Source organism: Triplophysa rosa, linkage group LG5, assembly GCF_024868665.1.
Source record: "Triplophysa rosa linkage group LG5, Trosa_1v2, whole genome shotgun sequence".
Lineage (NCBI taxonomy): Eukaryota > Metazoa > Chordata > Actinopteri > Cypriniformes > Nemacheilidae > Triplophysa > Triplophysa rosa.
The window spans coordinates 18,586,558-18,606,695 of NC_079894.1; the positions used below are offsets into that span (position 1 = coordinate 18,586,558).

Below are 20,138 nucleotides of genomic sequence, written 5' to 3' on the forward strand. Positions count from 1 at the left end.
AAGCTTTTGATATAGTTGTATCTAAAAAACGGACATCTTGCTAAACATATGGTAAGACAAGAATATAATATTAAGCTTAAAGATAATATTTATTCATCTCCGTCAATAAATATCTGCTTTGAATCCTCTACATTGTGTTGAAGTCTTTGGTTATTTATGTAATTCTGTCAGGAATCGTGTGCGAGAGGAAGAGAACCCAATTGCAGGCAAGCAGTGAAGGGATTAACAAAGGTTTTCATTCTTACCAAAAAAAAAAAAAAAACCCACGAGGGGGTATCAATACAAGAACGAACTAAAATACAAACCGGAACAAAACACTTCCCTCGGTGGGGAAAAACAAACTAAACAGAACACGACACATTGTCTTAAATAAGGCTAAATATATAAACTAACAGAACAGGATCACACTCACAAACTTGAACGGACACGACGGTAAATCCAAGGACAAAACACTGGTGTACACAGACAAGGTACAACCACCACATGGAACGAAGTACAGTACAGATACAATGACAGAGCACAGTACAATGAAACATGAGGACTATATAAAGGGGAGGAAATCAAGAGGGAACAGGTGTGAGACATGAACTAATCAACAAGCAATAAGGAGGGATACAAAAGGGCGGGAACACAGACAAAGACCGGAGAGAGTATCGAAGACCGAAAGGGTCAAAAAGACTCTCTCCACACATAACAAGGGATCCTGCCGTGATTCTGTCCCATAACCAAGATAGACATGACATGATGAGGTAGAATTCACTTCAGTATCTGAATAAAGTGTCTGATGCTGATGTACAGTGCTGTGCTAAGTTTTATTAATCGTCATATTTTGTATAAAACATTTAACTAGAAAATTATTTAAACTATGCATAAAATTGAATCTTTAATGCACAGGTTAAATCACAAATTAATTGAATCCTCCATGCGAGGGACGATGTGTTTAAATACAATTATTAAAACTATTTTAACTGTTTGGTTGTTGGTTGCTGCGACGAATATGGTCCGTTCCATTTACGTCTTCAGGAGAAAATCATCAAGTCCCAGCAATGTCCAATGTTACATTATCCCGACGAATATGGGAATCACAAAGTTAAATCGCTGGAACGTTATTTGGTACGTCGTGGCAACGAATATGGTCCTGTGGTAGCTGAGCGGACCCATTAGTGGCATTATTCCTTGTTGATGAACTAGACCGTTATGGGAAGCTTCGTGGATAAAAACTACACCTGAAATGTATTCAGGCTGGATTTGTTGTCAGTCAAACATGTATTAAATATTCTGGATCCGTAAGTGCAACTCAGAAGAGAAATCGCTGTCTTGATTTTGGCTACACTGTAAAAAAGAAATCCCGCAAAAAACGGATAAAGCATGGCAGAAAATTACCAGTACATTTTCCTTTATTTTATGGACATTTCCGTTAATGCTAAAATGCTATTTAATGCAGTGCAAAATGTAAAATACAGGTTAAACAACTATAAAAATGAATACAGAAAATTCCTTCATATTAATACAGTAGGCCTATATTGTGCCCTATTTTTACGGATTTTTTAGAGTGTACCGTACAGCGGGCCGTGGTTCGAAAACATGACATGTCCATCTAGAAAACATATCGCTTTCACGTAATAGGTTAATGTGTAATCATTATGAGAGGTCATATTATCCCTTTATAACAAGAAAATGACTTCGTTTTAACGACATATTATCTCGTTTTAACGACATATTATATCGTTTTAAAGAGATATTATCTCGTTAAAACTACATAATTGAGTGGAAAAAATAAAATGTAAGTGGCAGCAATACGCCACCTTACAATACACATTGTTGAACTCGTTATTAATGAATTGGGTATGTGAATGATCTTTAAACTAAATCTACACTGTAAAAGTGCATTGTGTGTGATGTGAGGGCGGGGCCATGGGCCATAGATGTGAACGTCTTATGTTGTCATTTTGTTACTGTGGTTCCATTGCTGCTAGTGTACGTTGCTAGCCATAGCATGGTACATTAATTGTGGCATTTAAAATAGCTAAATATTGATCAAATTTAACCAAATATTAATCAATTATTTTGGGCAGTTTTGTGTGCGTTTGGGCGGGTTTTGGACCGTTTTTGGGATGGAAACCTTCAACTCTGTCTGGCAACACTGACTGCATCTAGCTGTTCTGGTTTATCTTTCGAGTGGGAGCCGACTTCATGTATTCACGGACACGCACGGTATCTTCATGTAAAGTTATCGTACGGCTTTGGTACAAAAAGGTCTTCAAAACTAGTTGTTTGTTATATTATGTAATGCTTTTGGTCAGTTTGTGCAATAAATACCTGTTGTGACTGTACTTTTATTTGCGTGTTGTCTTTTAAATGGCTGAGAAGTGGTTAGGTTTAGGTTTAGGGTGAGGTTAGGTGCTACAAAATATTAAAACCATAAATAATTATGAAATGCTAAGAATTGCACACATCTCGGTCTGGAGCATTTAGCAAACAGCAACGCAGTTCCCTGTTCGTCGAAAAACGACGTCAAAGGGGTACCCTGCATGTTCAAAAGTGACGTCGAGGGGGGCTGACCGAGCTTAAATATGTGACGAGTCGGGAGTGAGAAAGGGTTGTTTTTCACAGTCATTGCCATGCTGTTGGCAGCCGTGATGAAAGATAAGTGGATAGATTTGTGTTTCAAATGGTTTTCACTGCATCTCTTGGAAAAGTTCAGTCGGGGATGTTACTTTACGCTGCTTGTACAGCTTATGACTTTTTGAAGACTTGTTTACTCACTACACCAGCAGCTCTCAGCTCCTGTAACCAAAGAAAACATGTTTAAAGGGATAGCTCATCCAAATAACAATTCTTAACTGTGAAATATCCTTTTCCCCCTCTTTATGTCATTCTATACCTGTATGATTTTGTCTGCACAAAACACAAAAGAAGATATTTTGAAGAATGTTGGTGACCAAACAACACTGACCCCCATTGACTTTCATTGTGTGTCAAAACCACTGCGACATTTCTCAAAATATCTTCTTTTGTGTGCCAGATTATACAGGTTTTAAATGACATGATGATTGAATTGTTTTATTTTGGATGCACTATCCCTTTAACAAATACAATCACACACATCATTACCATGAAATAAAGTCAAGTAAGTTTAACTTTGATTGTTATTAGAATGGCACCCCCTAAAATACATCAGTTGTGGGTTTTTAAAATACACGTCAATAAATGTATATAACTTTCAGCCAGCTGGTGTCAGTGATGTCCAGTTCTTTGGTTCCAGTATAAGGCATCACGGTCAGGAGCAGTGTTTTATTTAATATGCATGCTCAAACCCACAGCTGAAGCCAAACATCTGTTGTTATTAGCTGAACCCAACATACTCCAGTCAGATTCATTTAAGAATCCTATCAAATCATAATGATGGCGTTTGACGTCCATTAAAATGATCTCAACCAAGTTCAAAGGTATTAAAGTAATCAGTTTGTCAGCGTTGTGCTGTTTAATGTGCAACATTGTGGAGCTGAGAGGTTTGAGATCTGAGAATAGCTCTTCCCCCGCCATCTGCTATGCTGAGCTGGTAGCCTACCTCTTACCTCACTTTTTCAAGTTTAATGCCACACATGTGCTGTATATAGACTGAACAATGCTTGATGTATATCTACAAAATTGCTAAAGGATTATAAAAAGGACGAAGTGGCTCTTCGTTTCTGTTTCCATTTTTTGCATAAAATAAAATGCACGACTAATGTGAATACGGCACTGGCCTGCAGTACCAAGTGAAGTTCATCTCCATCAATCCAGTGGGTCCAGCCTCTCCCCTCGATCTCTCCTTTCTGCACACACACCAGTTTATCTCCCTCCCGTGTGATAGTGGTCTACAACATAACAGAGAAAGTGATTTATTCCTAACCTACACAGTATACTGCAGAAATATGGGCATTTTTGAACTGCAGTGATTAAGGAGATACACGGAAGCAGAACAGGTTTTGCACACAGATAGTGGAAAGAAAAACTCACTTCATCGACACGAATGGAAAATTAAACATGACCCTCAGTAAATGTGTTTTCACTCATGATATGATGCGGAAAGTGGAAAATGCTTCTTCCTGACTGGACCTCAACAAAAGGCTTCAGAAGACTTTTTGCAGTTATATCAGATTGTCAACAATGGACAAACAGGACAGTTACTCTAAATACATTAACAGATAATTCACATTATGCTGGTCTCACACCACCTCAGCTGGGCAAAAAAGGGTTAAGCAGACACGACACAGATCTAAAACATGAGTTTCTTCAATCGACGAGTAAAGCAAGAGAGGAAAACGTCAGGAGAGAATGTAACGCTTCTTATTACATTAAATATCCAATTATTGATCTCATTTCACAGTTTAGCCTTTTCTCATTAGTTGAAACTGTGAACTGTAAATGACATGCACAGTTAGTGACTTCAAGGGCAATGAAATTACTCAAGTGTTAACCCTATATTCTGAGACGAAATCACATGATATACTAAACCAGATTTTTATACATATATTATTTAAAGAAAAGTTATTTAAACTTAATATTAATCAAATCTTATTACAATAATTTCTCAACAAATCTAGCCCCTTTCAAAGAATACTAAAGTTCACATATATGCTATATAAATGTACTAGTATATTCTTGTAAATTTACTATTTCAATACTGTTTGGGATTAACGTAGACTTTTAACTTTGGTTGTAACACTCTGAAACACAACTAGTTTTCAACTGCAACTATACTACAAGTTACAGAATTATTATTATTAAATATACCTTTTATCGTATTCTTTAAAGTGGCCGTACTTCTGCATATCTCATGTTAAACTTGAGTACTTACAGTATAGTATCGCACCCTTCAAATACCCTTTAATTTGATCACATTTATTAAAGACAGATACATCTGTACGATTATTTCCGAAAACATACGGTGGGGGGGGGGGGTGGGTTGGGTGAACAAACAAACCCAGCTGAACGTCGCAAACGCAGTGCTCTCTTGCTCGAGCTGGTTGACGTGTGTGCATGCTCCTTCTCCCGCTCTCCTTGGTTGACACGTGGGCATGCTCTTTCTTCTCAATCTGGGGGGTTAACGCATGGGCGTGCTTTTCCGGGAGAATTGTCCAATAAGGGACTAAGAAAAGTTGTTACGAAATAGATTTTTATGTTTGAAAAAAACTTTCTGAAACCTATACGAATGCTGAGGGAGTGTATCGAGCATAGAAATACTACGTCCAACTCGTTTTTTGACAAGTTGACCATGTCAAGCATGAGAAGCACGCACATTTAACATTGTAAAGAAGTCAGAATGCATGAAACACCGTTGCACATCCCCTTTAAGTAGATAATAAAATCCTATAGACTGATTTCACGCCGCCGCCATGTTGAAATCAAGGCAAAGGTGGGAAGAAAACCAGAAGGACAGATAGACTGCAATGAAAATATATCTTGCGCATTCCAATTAATATCAATCAAACTGCAGTTGGTTTGTTTTGATTTAAGCCATAATAGCTAAAAAATACAGCTAACTAATGCGATAAAACACAATAAAAACACGATAACATAATAAAAAACATGATTTTTGAAAATGTTTAAAAACGGAGTTAACTCATTTTGGAACCAAACTCTTCATATATAAACTAATATGAGACAGTACGTAAATACTGTATGTAAGAGTATTTAATAGGTTACTTAGCCAAGAGTAAATACAACTACAAGCCAAGTATACTGTACTTAAAACACCAAATGATAATGTTAAGTAAATCTCTAATTAAGACTGAGTTAAGGACAAATAGACTTTTCTCTCAGTGTAAGTAAAGTAAACATTAGTGTAATTCAAGTATATATCTTTGCAGTACAAACATTGCTTTTATTTAAAATAAGTGTACAAATATAGCAAAGGTTTTGTGGGGAAAGCATCTTAAAGTGTGCAAAAACCAGTTTTAAGTTGAACCATATTATTTTAAATAAAAAGAAAATAAAAGTATGTTTTCTTTGAAAACGCATATCCTAAACATTCATCTGTCACAGTTCACTCACCATACATCTGCGGTCGTCCACTCCATTTAGGGTGCGTTTATATTTGGCATTAACATGTGATCTCTCCTATGGCAAGCCGAATTAGCTTTTAATCATTCTCAGGATATGAATTTTTGATATCAACAATTCGATTGTTACTAGTAGAAATTCCATTCTTGATATCAAGAATGATAATTTCTACTAGTAAAAATCGAATTGTTGATATCAAAAATTCATATCCTGAGAATGATTAAAAGCTAATTCGGCTTGCCATAGATCTCGGTGATCCGAACAAGCAGTTCGGATCTTCAGACGATCAGGACATAGCGCGTTTACACTTGTCAACAAGTGGCTTCCACACCTGGATAACTGATCGGATCTCTATAGTTTCCCGCCCATTATTTTAATAAGCCTGCAATTTAAAAATAGCCCCGGTGCGGGGAGATTTCACACAACACGTATAACGGATTTGATACACTGGAAAGTATCCGCCGCAGCCATGTTGAAACCGAGGCAGCGGTGGGAAGTAAACCACGGTTAAAACGATTAATGATCTTATATGTGAAAGTATAAGCAGAGGACGTTTGTAAAATTACACAAGCTTTTCTACTTGAGCTGTGGCGGGTTTCACTCGCACGCACGCACGCACACACACACACACTAACACGGTGTCCTAACCAGCCGCGACAAGCAACGGCCGTTTCTATTTTAGAAACGGTTTCTATTTCTGCGACATCGCGGTTGACAGCTCCGGCCACACAATCATGGTCTCATTCGATGTAAGTTCTGCACCTCATGAATATTAATCGCCAAACATGGATCAGGAGGACAGGCTATATACGTTTGATTACATACGTTTAGATTCTAAAATCATAGCATAGCGTCCGGTGAGGCATCACTGAAGTCAGGACGAATCTCTCTTTGTGCACTCTTCAGCTGCAGCGTGTGAGGCTGCGTGACAGGGAAAAACTGTTCTGATTGGCTGTGTTTTGTGATTGATTGTCGCGTCCCGCCCCTTTTTCGCGTTCGGTATGGACAAATTGCTTATCGCTGGAATTTCATCGCATCGCGTTTGGTTAGGATGCGGTGTAACAGTGTTTTTTAACACATCATTTGTTTATTCATGTCACAGACACATAAAATAATCACACAAATAGGCCGAAGTTCGTATGATCAAAAGCGACCACTTACATCGTTCTCGTCTATTTGGGTTGGTTCGGCTGAAAGTGACAGCGCGTCATTTCTTTGGTCTGCGCCCTAAATAGCGTGTTTACTGATATCAGCCATAAGCAACACTATACAATCTTGTTTATGTGTGTAATGATATATACGGTGTGTATTCAGAGCTCCGTTTCAAGCTGCGCGGCTGCCGCTTCTGTCTTCCGGGGACGGTACGAGGCACAGCAGCAGCCCTCGGGACAGCGGGAAAACAGAGAGTATATTACGCCACGCACGCACGCACACACACACACACACGCACACGCACACGCACACACACACACACAAGTAGCCTATGTTGGAAACAAGCTGGTATAGTGTTGCTATATTCGTGTCTGTGACATGAAAATAAACAAATGATGCGTTTAAAAACACCAGTGGCGCTATGTGCGAGTAAAACCCGTTCGTGGCCGTCACAAGTAGCCTATGTGATGATAAAGATGAAGTGGTCAAGAAAACATCTCGTGTGATTTGACATACATCCTCTGTAGGTTGCAAATAATGATACACTGTAATAAAGTATCCACGATCATTTTGTGGGAAAATGAACGACTGTGCAAGAGAGCGAGAGCAAGAGTAAACTTTCCTCTGTATTTGTCACCTGCTCCGCAGTTTGACAGGTTTCGGACAGACGAGAGAATAATGACAGCGGGCGGGGTTTTCTGTGAAATTGTGCCGGTGTTGTGCCGAAAACACACTCCCCGCCAGATTATGCACCCCCTTCAATAACACGCTGTCCGATTGGTTAATTCTAACCCCTCCCCACACCCAATCCTAACCCCTCCCCTAACACCTAATCCTCACCCTAACCATTGTGGGGAGGGGGTTGCATAATCTGGCAGGGAGTGTGTTTTCGGCAGGACACCTGTAAATGTAGATAAACTGTCTGGATTGCGTTTACATTACACTGAGATTCGATCACAATGCGTCCTCGACTACCTCTTGATCAGGACACGCTGATCGGATAACATTCCGAACAGAAATGCGTTTACACTTGTCTTTTCAATGTGGACAACATCCAGATACAGGTCGCATGTTAATGCCAAATATAAACGCAGCCTTAGATCTTCAAACTCTTGACCAACCACAAAGTCCATGTTGTAATTCTTAAATGTGCTGATAGTCTTGATGATGAAGTGATCTCCATCCTGAATGATGTCTTTATCAGGTTTTAGCAGAGTGGTTTTCTAACAGCCACATTTACATCTAACAGAAAATTACAGTCAATTGTGAAAATGTGAAATCCAGAGCAATATAAACAATGCAAGCTTTTAGAATGTCTATCATATTGTTACATTTTCTTTTTCTTTTGACAACAGTTGTGTACAACCGTTAACTTTATTTTTTAAAGTAAATTAACTGTGATAATATTATCACAATTATCTATGTAAAACTCACCCAAAGCTTTCAGATACTCTTCAAAGTTTTCATTGGAGATCATTTTCCAGTAGCCGTTATAATCAGCAGGCATCTTGAGAGCTGATTAAATCTCCACTGATGGGCTTGTTAAAAAAGAACCCCTTCCCCTGCAAATACTTTCCATATGAAAGAACCACCCGCTTCAACAAGATCACAATAATCGGATTAGTTTTTTTTATGTCTTTTCTTCAGCATGTTTCAATATATGAATACTCACAGCACATAATACTCCAAATAAAATAACATACAAATGTTGACAGAACTTCATCTTTCTGCAGTTGAACAGCATTCGTAGATTTCATTCACACATTTTAAAAAGTTATACTTCTATTTGTAGCCTTGTGTTGGCACCCATGGCCATTCTGTGCAATTAAGTGAACATCAAAAAGAGATGGACGGTTTGTGTTAAATAATCTCACGCTGCCAATCCCTCAAGCTTTCATTTGGAGAGAGTGACGATGAAGGCATTCTTCAAACTCCACACACAAAAGCATCAGCAGGAGATTTTCAACACTGCAAATCACTCTTAGTTGTTTTGAGCCTAAAACTCGCAGTCTGTGCTATGAATAATAGACAAATAGATTCGGAAAGACATCACCACAAATATTCCAAAATTCATTTCCTTTTGTCAAAAACTTTTCATTCCCCTCAACAGCTTGATGAAACATCTTGAGTTCTGACAACATGAATGACGCCTTCTGTGCAAATAGAAAAGGAGAAAGCAATGTTTGCTCTTCGAAGTGTAAAGGCTCGGTTATTTATCTTCCTTGTGACATTCAGCAAAAGTCAACATTTCCCCGACCTGGAGAACATAGACTTACAGCTCTGCAATGATCTGGTAAATCTATCTCCTGACCAGATAAATTCTTAAATCCCTCTGCAAACATTACACTGTGGTACCCAAGAAAGAAATGCTCTCCTTACAGCAAAATATGCACTTTTCCTGAAACAACCTGCTTTCTCAATCAAATATATAAAAGTTAAACGTAAATAAATCACATATGAGATCATGCTGAAGTCTCTTTACGTCAGTCTTGTAGTATTGTTTGCTTGTTAAGTGGCCGTAGTTTAATCTCTTTGTTCTTCATCTCGCTGTCCTGCGTGTAAAGATTGTTCTCTTTAATATAATCAATAACCGAGTCTGGTAAAAGGTATTTAACACTATATCCTCGACGCAGGGCTCGTCGGACCTCCGTAGCGCTGATCTCATTTTGGACCCACTCCCGAACCAAAAAAATGTTCCGTCTGTGTCTGGACAGCACGTCAGACTCGTGTACGGTCCGATCTGTCTGCAGGGTTCCTCGGCTCACGCAGACCAGTCCAAAGCGGCCCACCACTTCCTCGATGTGATCGTCCCTCCACAGACCAGACACCTTAAAAGTCTCCATGAAATCTGCTCCACATAGCAGTTTCAACAGGGGTTTGCCTGCGGGGGGGAAGAAGATCATTTAAAAGTCACTGCATCATATAAATCCTAATGAATTCAAGCTTTTCGGTTACATTAGCGGAACGAGCACGCTCCATTCTATTTCATTGCTGTTGTCATCTTGTGAACGTAAATTAATGTGCGTCTATAATTAAAGGAACCGAGTGTTTCTGAACAATAGCGGCGTGATTGCTTATTCAAAGCTTTCAAATTTTAATGCCAGCCTAGACATGTAATTATAGGAATGGTTCACCTTAAAATGAAATTCCATCATCAACTACTCACTCACATGTCTTTTGAAACCTACATGACTTTTTTTCATTCAGTGAACACAGAAGAAGAAAGAGGTTTCCCACACTGTTGCTTTATACTTTAAAAACAGATGAAGACCATTGGCTAAAAAGCTCAAACAATACAAACATATAGTTGTATTTTTGATATTGTCAGACTTTTTATTTTTGGGTGAATTACAGGGTAAATTATTTTTGTATTATTATGTACAGTAAGTCATATCATGCAGTATCTGAGTGGGTCTCTATCTCTACCTGCCTTAAACAAAACAAAAAACCTTTTTTAATTCTAATGATGTAGCTATAACAGGGTTCTTGACAAATAAATGTGTCCTATGATGTGTCAAAAATTTATAACAAAAACCTAACAATGAAGATAAATCTCTCGTACGCTATTTTATATTATAAATATCAAAAATATAAAATAATTAGGGCTGTCAAGCGATTAATCCAAATCCAATCCAAAATAAAAGTTTCAGTTTGAGAATATATGTCTGTGTACTGTGCATATTATTTTGTATTTATAAACACAAAAACATACATATACATGTATATAGCAAATATTTACATGCATCTATTGATATTTACCAATAATTTAAATTATATATACATTTTTATAATTTTCTTAAATATATACATAATTACAAAATTAATATGCACAACGTACACAGACATACAGTATATTATGCAAACAATTTTTTTTATTCTGGATACGATTAATCGTTTGACACAGGGGCGTAGCCAGAACGTTTTTTTTAGGTAGCCAGGTAAGACCCAGTGACTTTATTAGGGTGACCAAAAAATCCTTACAGACAGAAATTCTTCAACTTCTACTGTAATTTACACCAATTCTTCATTACACATAGTTTGCTGGTTCAAAAACATACACAAAGAACGTAAAGTAAACAATTTATTTGCAATGCTTTCATGTGCTAACATTATTTTAAAATAATTTGCTAGCTATCATTTGAAGTAAGTTAGCATTTTTTATAGAAAATAAACATTGCAGTACCCCAAGTTAAACTTTCGCGAAAATGTAATTAATGAATGAAATCCAGTTAAACAAGACTGATTTTACTGACCTGATCCTTCTGCTCGCGATGAACTTCCATGGTACACAGACAGTACACTGTCACGAAGCGGTTAGCAGCTATGGTGCTCAGACTGTTTGCGTCAGTGCGTCAGCGTATGACATCATATTAACGCGAGAGTAATGTTCTCGCGTTACTTTCAGTGCATACGCTAAATGATCTGCGCAGCACTCCGTAAACTCCGACACATCTTAAAACTGCTTCACACAACAGAGGTGGCCAGATAGGTGGCCATCGATCATTCAGGGGTAGCCGTGGCCACCCATGGCCACCATGTAGCTACGCCCCTGGTTTGACATCCCTAAAAATAATATATTATGAACCTTTTAACTTTGCTCTGTCACACCATAGGACACACATACAATATATTTGTCAACTACCCAATTGTGTGTCTGAATGATGGCTTTTGTCTAAGCAAGCATGCATTTCTGTAGGGCAGGAGATGAACGGGCCCACTAAAGCTTTTTATTTCTGCTTTTGGTGACTCAACAACCCTAAAAATATACCTACTCACTACATGGAGCCAAGAAAAACCAAGCCCTGTTTGATTGTAATAATGAATAAATTACGAAAAACACAATGCAAAAATCAACAGCATCAGTAATCTTTCCAGACAATCATTAAACGGCTTAATTCAATAAGCGCCAAATTCCTCTGAAGAGCCTAAATGAGGTGTGCAGAACATACATTTCAAACAAAAATAATCCTTTTGATAATTAAACACGAAATATTAAATAAAACAGAGAAAGTAGGTAATTTTCAGCGTCTTTTAGTTTAATGCCAACCGATATGTTTATTTATCATTGTAAAACAGGGAATAGGAGTTCTTTTATGTAATCCCTTGCCACAGCCAAACAAAAGAAAATACGAATCATGAAAGCGGCATCAGAATGAGTTTCTCTTTTCAGAATCTCTGCAGTCCTGCTAAATGTTTTGAGATCAAAGGCTTTTGTGTGTGTGTGTGTGTGTGTGTGAGCGTGCATGTGTGCTGTGTTCAATCTTTCCTGCCACTTTCTTGTTTTTTAAGTGATGCTGCCTATTAATCTCACCTTCATTAACAGTCTGAGCATGCATGTCTTAAGCCCAAGTCATCCTGCGGAGGGTATTAGGCTTCATTAGCATGCTCCTCTACCACAACCCCAAATAAAAGCTGTGTTGCAAAGCGGCCTAACAGCGCTTGTGCTGGCCAGAGAGAAGAAACATGCATCACATTTATCTAAAGTGATTAGCAAAACCAGCTCTGTTGTGCCAGCGAGGAGGCATAAGACGATACAAGACTGTGAAGTTCGAGATGGGGGTGGGGCTTACCAGAGTTCTCTGTGGGCGGGTCCTTGCGCTCTCCTGTTCTCTGCTGGTACTGAGCGGTTATCCGTCTGTAGTGGTACCTGACAGCAAGATGTTTTGTGAGACAGAGGATAAGACAGCATGTACATGCACGGCTATACTATAATCAGCTTATGGATGTGGGAGAAGCTTTATGTTCACGCTGTGATGCGTGAGCCTATAGACGTGCATCTCAACTTCTCCGATCACCCGTGCGGATAGGAATGTGAATCCTTTTCTAGGGGATTACTATTGAGAGAACAAAGAAAATGGGGACTGTATTTCGCCCCCTACATGCATAGGTTTAACCCATCCCAACCAACCTTATAATGTAATAATAGGCGTTGCATGGGCGCATAGGCAAGTGCTTCACTTTTTCCAAGTAGTAAATTACAGAAAGTAAAAGACCTACAAAGACAAAGTCCTGGCACAGGCAGCTGGCACCAATGCAACCATTCACCTCCTTGTAACACTGACACTTGAGTATTAATAAACCACCTAAGGGCATAGCTAGTTGGCATAAAACTCAAATTGGCATAAGAGGCCTTGAAACTGTCTCCAGTTGTATTCTGGAGGAGGAGCGGCAGTCACTCTGAGAGACTCTGGCATGCTCACAAACAAAATCACTAACAGCCCAACGCAAAAGGGTGATGGGCATTTCATATTTTCTGAGCTGGAATCTGAGGAGAATGGAAACGGAGGGTATTGTGATGGATAGTCGAGCTGGAGCGAGTCACGTCAGCGATCGACTGTTTGATGTCTCACACAACAGGAATGGTAGGATTCAGCTTCTATAAAGTTTTGGCTTTAGCTCTGCTTAGATATTTTGAAGATGACAGTGAAATTGAGAATTCAAGCTTTAACCCTCAGAGTGGACAGTGGAGGAAAGAATGACACATCAGAGATAATTTACATTATTCAAAGAAACGTATGGGTGTAACAGTAAAATCTATTGATACCTTCAGCTATTGTATATTGTTCTTTTAGTATATAAATTAGAGTGGGAATCAGGCTAGTTTTTGCATATCTGTATACATTTCTTTAGTCTGATGAACACAGGGAAAGATATTGGGAAGAATGCTTGTAACCAAACAGTTCTTGGCCGCCATAGTAGGAAAAATTACAACGGTAGTCAAAAGTGCCCCAGAACTGTTTGTTTTCTTATATTCTTCGAAATATCTTCTTTTGTGTTCAACAGAACAAAGACATTTACAAAGAATTTTTTACCTACTATGGTCTTCCAAATATCTTTCTCTGAGTTTATTAGAACAAAGAAATGTATACAGATTTGGAACAACTCGAGGGTGCGTAAATGAAGACAGAATTTTCATTTTTGGGTGAACTGTTCCTTTAAGTATGTAGACTCACAACTCATATTAGACTTGCAAAAAATCCAAGCAATTTGACAAAATAAGTATATATCTGTTACTTATAGAGTAGATTCGACACAGAAACTTGCTAAAGTCTTCCTTTTCATTTAATATTTACCTCATGGTCACGACAGTCTCCGTCCAATCAGACTGCTGGCTCTCCCAGTCGTCAACGGTAACCCAGTCAGAGCTCTGCAGGGCCAGTCTCGCCATAGCGAGTCTGTGCTTTGATGCAACGAGACCGTGTTTACCATAACCATTGCTGACAGGAGACACAATGCCACCCACCACACGATACAGACCTGCGAGATGGAGAAAAAACATATCTGACCCAAACAGTCAAATTTACATTTACTAAAATAATTCAGCTGGCCAGCCTACAGTAGTACTTCACTTTACACTTGTAAATTACAATTAAACAGCATTACATCTTATTTATTAAAAAGTTCTGTAGAACATGAAAGAAGATATTTTGAAGAATGTTGGTACCTGAACAACAGCGCTAGCCATTCACTTCTATTGTATAGACAAAACCAATGCAAGTCAATGGCTACCCTTGTTCGGTTACCAACATTCTTCAAAACATCCTTTTCTTTGTGTTCTGCAGAAGAAAGAAAGTCAAACAGGTTTGAAATTTTTATTTTGGGTGAACCATCCCTTTAACTGAATAATATACTACAAAATACACTACATTTTCAAAGTACTACACAATACATTTTTTTAAGCTATTGAACACAAATTAACAGAAGATTGTGAGGTAAAATGTTTTAATAAAAATAAAGTAAAATTACACTTTAGTAGTCTTATGTTTTTTTATTTAGCAAAGTATACAAGGAATTATAATAAAAATTACATTTAAAAAACCAATTGTAATTTGTCCTAAAACTAGTCACAAATCCCAATCACACTCTCCAGTCCATCAAACAAATCAATATACTCTCCTGAGTTGATATGCAACACAAGCTATAATGGTGATTTTTTTTTAAAGCGCACAGGTTACAATAAATGAAATCAAAATGTGAGTGTAGCAACACCGTACAGAATTTGCTGAGAGGCACAGGCGCACCATGTTTATGCTCCTATTAAAATAATCAAATCTTTCTAACTAAATATATGCTTGTTTGCAGTGAAGCCATGGTATTACAGCTGCTACACAGACTCTTTGATAAATAGATCAGGAATATCTAAGAAGAGCCTGTGATGTCTAGGTACGAGTACAAATCCCTCACGATTCATCCTCCACTTATGTAAGCTTATTTTCAACACTCAGCTAATATTGTATGTAAGACCAAAGCACAGCAAAAGCATTAAACATTCACACTTAGAACTGCCCATTTCTCAATCTTACACAAGATAAACCTCAACACAGCAAAGATGTAACATAAAAAGTGATTTAATAGCACGGTTTATGCTTTCAGCTCAAACTAAACATGCGATACAGAATGCAGTCAGAACATTTAGTAGAACATCAAAAATTGCTATAAAGTGACAGGCCCAGCAGGATAGCAGAGAGAAAGACAGTTTTGTACTGATGACAGATGATGGCCAATTTCAGGTTAATGAACAGGTGGCACTAACCCGTCTGGTGCATCTGGTCCCTGGCCAGCTCAAACAGCCGCATGTGCTGATGGGTAATGGGGTTGAAGGAGCCACAGGCCAGCAAAAACAGAGGAATACGACCAGCCATTTCAAAGCATCACAACACTGTAAACAGAAACAGTAAACAAATGAGTCTTAAGGGGTTCAACTGGTGGCAATATGCACTAAATATTAGAATTATTAACATAATCCACTATAGGGCATTAGTTAGTGTATGCTAGCCTAGAGTTGTAACAATATTATCGATATCGTGTTATCGCAATAGCAAAATTGTCTCAATATTACCGTGGTCACATGACTGTATGAAACAATAGGTCTTCCGGGCCTAACATAGAGAATTTTTGAAAAAATAATAGATGTTACCTTTGGCAAGGTCCATCTGGTGCAATTATTTTATTTTATAAAAGGGATTTTTATGTCATTTGACCCATCTCATACTACACTGAACAAAATTATAAACTCAACACTTTTGTTTTTGCCCCCATTTTTCATGAGCTGAACTCAAAAGATCTAAGACATTTTTTTTATGTACACAAAAGGCCTATTTCTCTCAAATATTGTTCACAAATCTGTGTTAGTGAGCACTTCTCCTTTGCCGAGATAATCCATCCACCTCACAGGTGTGGCATATCAAGATGCTGATTAGACAGCATGATTATTGCACAGGTGTGCCTTAGGCTGGCCACAATAAAAGGCCACTCTAAAATGTGCAGTTTTATCACACAGCACAATGCCACAGATGTCGCAAGTTTTGAGGGAGCGTGCAATTGGCATGCTGACTGCAGGAATGTCCACCAGAGCTGTTGCCCGTGAATTGAATGTTCATTTCTCTACCATAAGCCGTCTCCAAAGGCGTTTCATTGAGTTTGGCAGTACATCCAACCGGTCTCACAACCACAGACCACGTGTAACCAGCCCAGGACCTCCACATCCAGCATCTTCACCTCCAAGATCGTCTGAGACCAGCCACCCGGACAGCTGCTGCAACAATCGGTTTGCATAACCAAAGAATTTCTACACAAACTGTCAGAAACCGTCTCAGGGAAGCTCATCTGCATGCTCGTCGTCCTCATTGGGGTCTCGACCTGACTGCAGTTCGTCGTCGTAACCGACTTGAGTGGGCTAATGCTCACATTCGATGGCGTCTGGCACTTTGGAGAGGTGTTCTCTTCATGGATGAATCCCGGTTTTCACTGTACAGGGCAGATGGCAGACAGTGTGTATGGAGTCGTGTGGGTGAGCCATAACCCTAACCCTAACCCAGCCATTGAAGAGGCTACAGTATTCCACAGGCTACAATCAACAACCTGATCAACTCTATGCGAAGGAGATGTGTTGCACTGCGTGAGGCAAATGGTGGTCACACTAGATACTGACTGGTTTTCGGATCCCCCGGACCCCCCAATACAGTAAAACTGCACATTTTAGAGTGGCCTTTTATTGTGGCCAGCCTAAGGCACACCTGTGCAATAATCATGCTGTCTAATCAGCATCTTGATATGCCACACCTGTGAGGTGGATGGATTATCTCGGCAAAGGAGAAGTGCTCACTAACACAGATTTAGACAGATTTGTGAACACTATTTGAGAGAAATAGGCCTTTTGTGTACATAGAAAAAGTCTTAGATCTTTGAGTTCAGCTCATGAAAAATGGGGGCAAAAACAAAAGTGTTGCATTTATAATTTTGTTCAGTGTATAACTCAAACCTCTACGCAACAGTTATGATTAGAGGATAAAGAAAAGAGGATGCTGCTTATGGCACGTTTCCAGGTCATCATTTGTCATTTTAAATATAGCAATAAATACCGGTATCATACCGTGGACTTTATACCGAGGTATTATAATTTATTGCACAGTGAGATTTTGATATTGTTACATCCCTAGTGTATGCACACATGAGCTTTGATTTCATATTAAAAATAAATAGTTCACCCAAAAATGAATGTTCTGTCATCATTTACTCATCTTCATGTCTTTAAAACTTGGAACACAAAAGAAGATATTTTGAGAAATGTATCAGTGGTTTTGTGTCCATACAAAGATAATCATTGAGGGCCAGTGTTGTTTGGTTACCAATGTTCTTCAAAATATGGTAAGTGAATGATGAAAGAATTGAGAATTTCATTTTTGGGTGAACTAAACCTTTAAATGTGACCTGAATACACCAATACGTTAAGTTATGAAAAGTTAGAATCATACTTTCACCGACTTTCTTCCGCAGAACACAAAAGAAGATATTTTGAAGAAAGTTGGTAAGAAAACATCTTAGTCATGTTCTGTACATTTGCCATTTCTATATGTGACGTGCACATGGTTTCCTAGTGATGTTGACAACCACACATTTTAATGCTGTGTCTCTTGTCCTAACAATCCCTCAATGCATGTACTGCAACTCTAATTATGTACATTGCCTTTATAAAATGTGATCAAGATGCAATCCTGCTGTTTTGTGAGCATCAAATTCACATGGGCTTTGTGAGTTTGTATTATTAAATAATGCAACAGTACAAAAAGCCCATAAAAGAATCAGCAGTAAAGCACTACAGTACATACACTGGTTGTGCACGAGACAACAATTTAAAGTTTCAAGAACTATAAAATCCTGCTGGAATGAGACCCAAAAACACACTACATAAATAAATTTTGTAATAGTTTAAATGGTAAATATCTGATGGTTCATAATGCTATTTGTAGTATAAAAATGGCATTGTTTTTAATCAGCAGGGAATTGAAGAGACATGCGGAAAAACTTTTGTAAGTTATATTGTAGCATAAATAAGTCTTACAAGAGTAGTGAGTACACTTGTATTATCATCACCATGAACAAAACATGTGTTTAAAACGGCAGAACAGCATTTTAGTCTCCAAAATGGTTACTAAGTTTACTCAAATTAAAACGACTAAAAGGAGATAACTTAACTTAAATCCAGAAACGGTGAACTTGACAGCTGTGAGTAAACTTACATCTGATAATATGATTACTCCCCTTTTCTGACGTCAAATCGCCGGAGCAAACGAAAAAAAGAAAACGCAATAAAATGACGTTTAAGGCCAATGCATATTTACCTTATCCAAAAAAGTCATCGAATTTCATGTATGCTATTTATGCTACGTATTAAGCCATGTGTTACACTATTTATCTTCCCCTAGAACACGACTCTGAAAACAAAGTTCCCATAGACCCACAGTGACCGCTAGTGGCAAAAACATTAGTAGGCGACTGGGAAACAGTTTGTTTCTCGCTGTGTATATTCACGATAACTGTAAAATCAAATTTACATTGTTTGCTACAACTAATGACGAAGACGTTATTTATAATCATGGCTTTTTTATCTGAATGCACAGTGATACGGATGATTGAAGTTCTCTGGAAACATCTATCTAAACGCGAGGAGATCTAAAAAGGATACTTCACCCAAAAATTCTGTCATCATTTACTCACCTTCGAGTTGTTCCAAATCTGTATAAATGTATTTGTTCTGATGAACACAGAGATAGGAAAAAAATACAATGGTAGTCAAAAGTGCCACAGAACTGTTTGCTGTCATACATTCTTCAAAATGTCTTCTTTTGTGTTCAACAGAACAAAAAAATGATAAAGTAATAACACCCACTTTAAAGTGAACTACACTTATGTGGAGCTGAATACATGTAATGGTCCTATTAATAGGGTTACTTTATACATAGTATATATATATATGCTATGTCATCACTTCCTTTTTTCCATTCTTAGCCTTTCATGCATTATGTATTGCCTTTTTATTGCCTATAAATATCCACCTGCGGGAGAGAGAAAAAGCTTTTTAGAATCACCTTTCAAGGGGACTTTCTGTTGCCCTTCAATAAGGTGCTTTGCACAAAAACCACCCTAATTATGGCTATTGAGGAGGAAATGGTCTGTAAAGATCCATACTCTTGAGCCTGCTCAAGCTAATGTGACTAATGCTGTGCCGCTCTAATAGTCATAGTCTTTGTATTACATCATGCAGGAGGTGATGAACACCTTCTTTTGCGTAAGTCTTTGTAAATTTGTAAAGGGTCTGTCCTGAAAACGCAAAGCACTAGGCCTACGTTTGGTTTTGACGATGGGATTTCTTTTCTTCACTCTGCCTACCCGGGCTATTGCCAACGTTTGAGATTTAGGAACATCTATCTCAAACACACAATGGCAAAAAGCACATTCAAGGCAAAAATGAATTTCAGCAAATTACTCTTTTGAAATTAAAGGTGCTAAAAATGTTACTTTTGTGCAACAGAAAACATTCTGTGATCGTTAAAGGTTCTTTACGGAACCATAAAATGTGACATAGAACATTTTAGAAACTTAAACGTGTATGAAATAAAACAGGCTATTAAGACAACGTTTTTTAAAAATGACTACTG

The 20,138-nt window shown here is 38.1% G+C and overlaps 2 protein-coding genes across 4 annotated transcripts; both read right to left on the reverse strand.

Annotated features, from left to right (window-relative positions):
- Nucleotides 1-2,087: 2,087 nt before the first annotated feature.
- Nucleotides 2,088-8,760, reverse strand: rbp1.1 (retinol binding protein 1, cellular, tandem duplicate 1). Its single transcript, XM_057332960.1, is given in 6 exon segments — nt 2,088-2,787; nt 3,759-3,860; nt 6,040-6,059; nt 8,291-8,419; nt 8,422-8,442; nt 8,635-8,760. Coding segments are annotated over 6 exon segments (396 nt in total). The 5' UTR covers nt 8,708-8,760; the 3' UTR covers nt 2,088-2,736.
- Nucleotides 8,761-8,812: 52 nt separating this feature from the next.
- nmnat3 (nicotinamide nucleotide adenylyltransferase 3) lies at nt 8,813-18,882 on the reverse strand. 3 transcript variants are annotated; one of them, XM_057332956.1, is made up of 5 exons: nt 18,720-18,882; nt 15,734-15,859; nt 14,274-14,457; nt 12,771-12,847; nt 8,813-10,081 (listed from the first exon to the last, which is right to left on the reverse strand). In XM_057332956.1, exons 2-5 carry the CDS (start codon nt 15,840-15,842, stop codon nt 9,684-9,686), a joined length of 768 nt encoding a protein of 255 aa, XP_057188939.1. In that variant the 5' UTR covers nt 15,843-15,859; nt 18,720-18,882; the 3' UTR covers nt 8,813-9,683. The 3 variants fall into 3 exon arrangements, with proteins under 3 accessions (XP_057188939.1, XP_057188940.1, XP_057188941.1); XM_057332957.1 differs by having other exon boundaries at nt 18,822-18,879; XM_057332958.1 differs by lacking the exon at nt 18,720-18,882 and adding an exon at nt 17,688-18,090.
- Between the last annotated feature and the right edge of the window lie 1,256 nt (nt 18,883-20,138).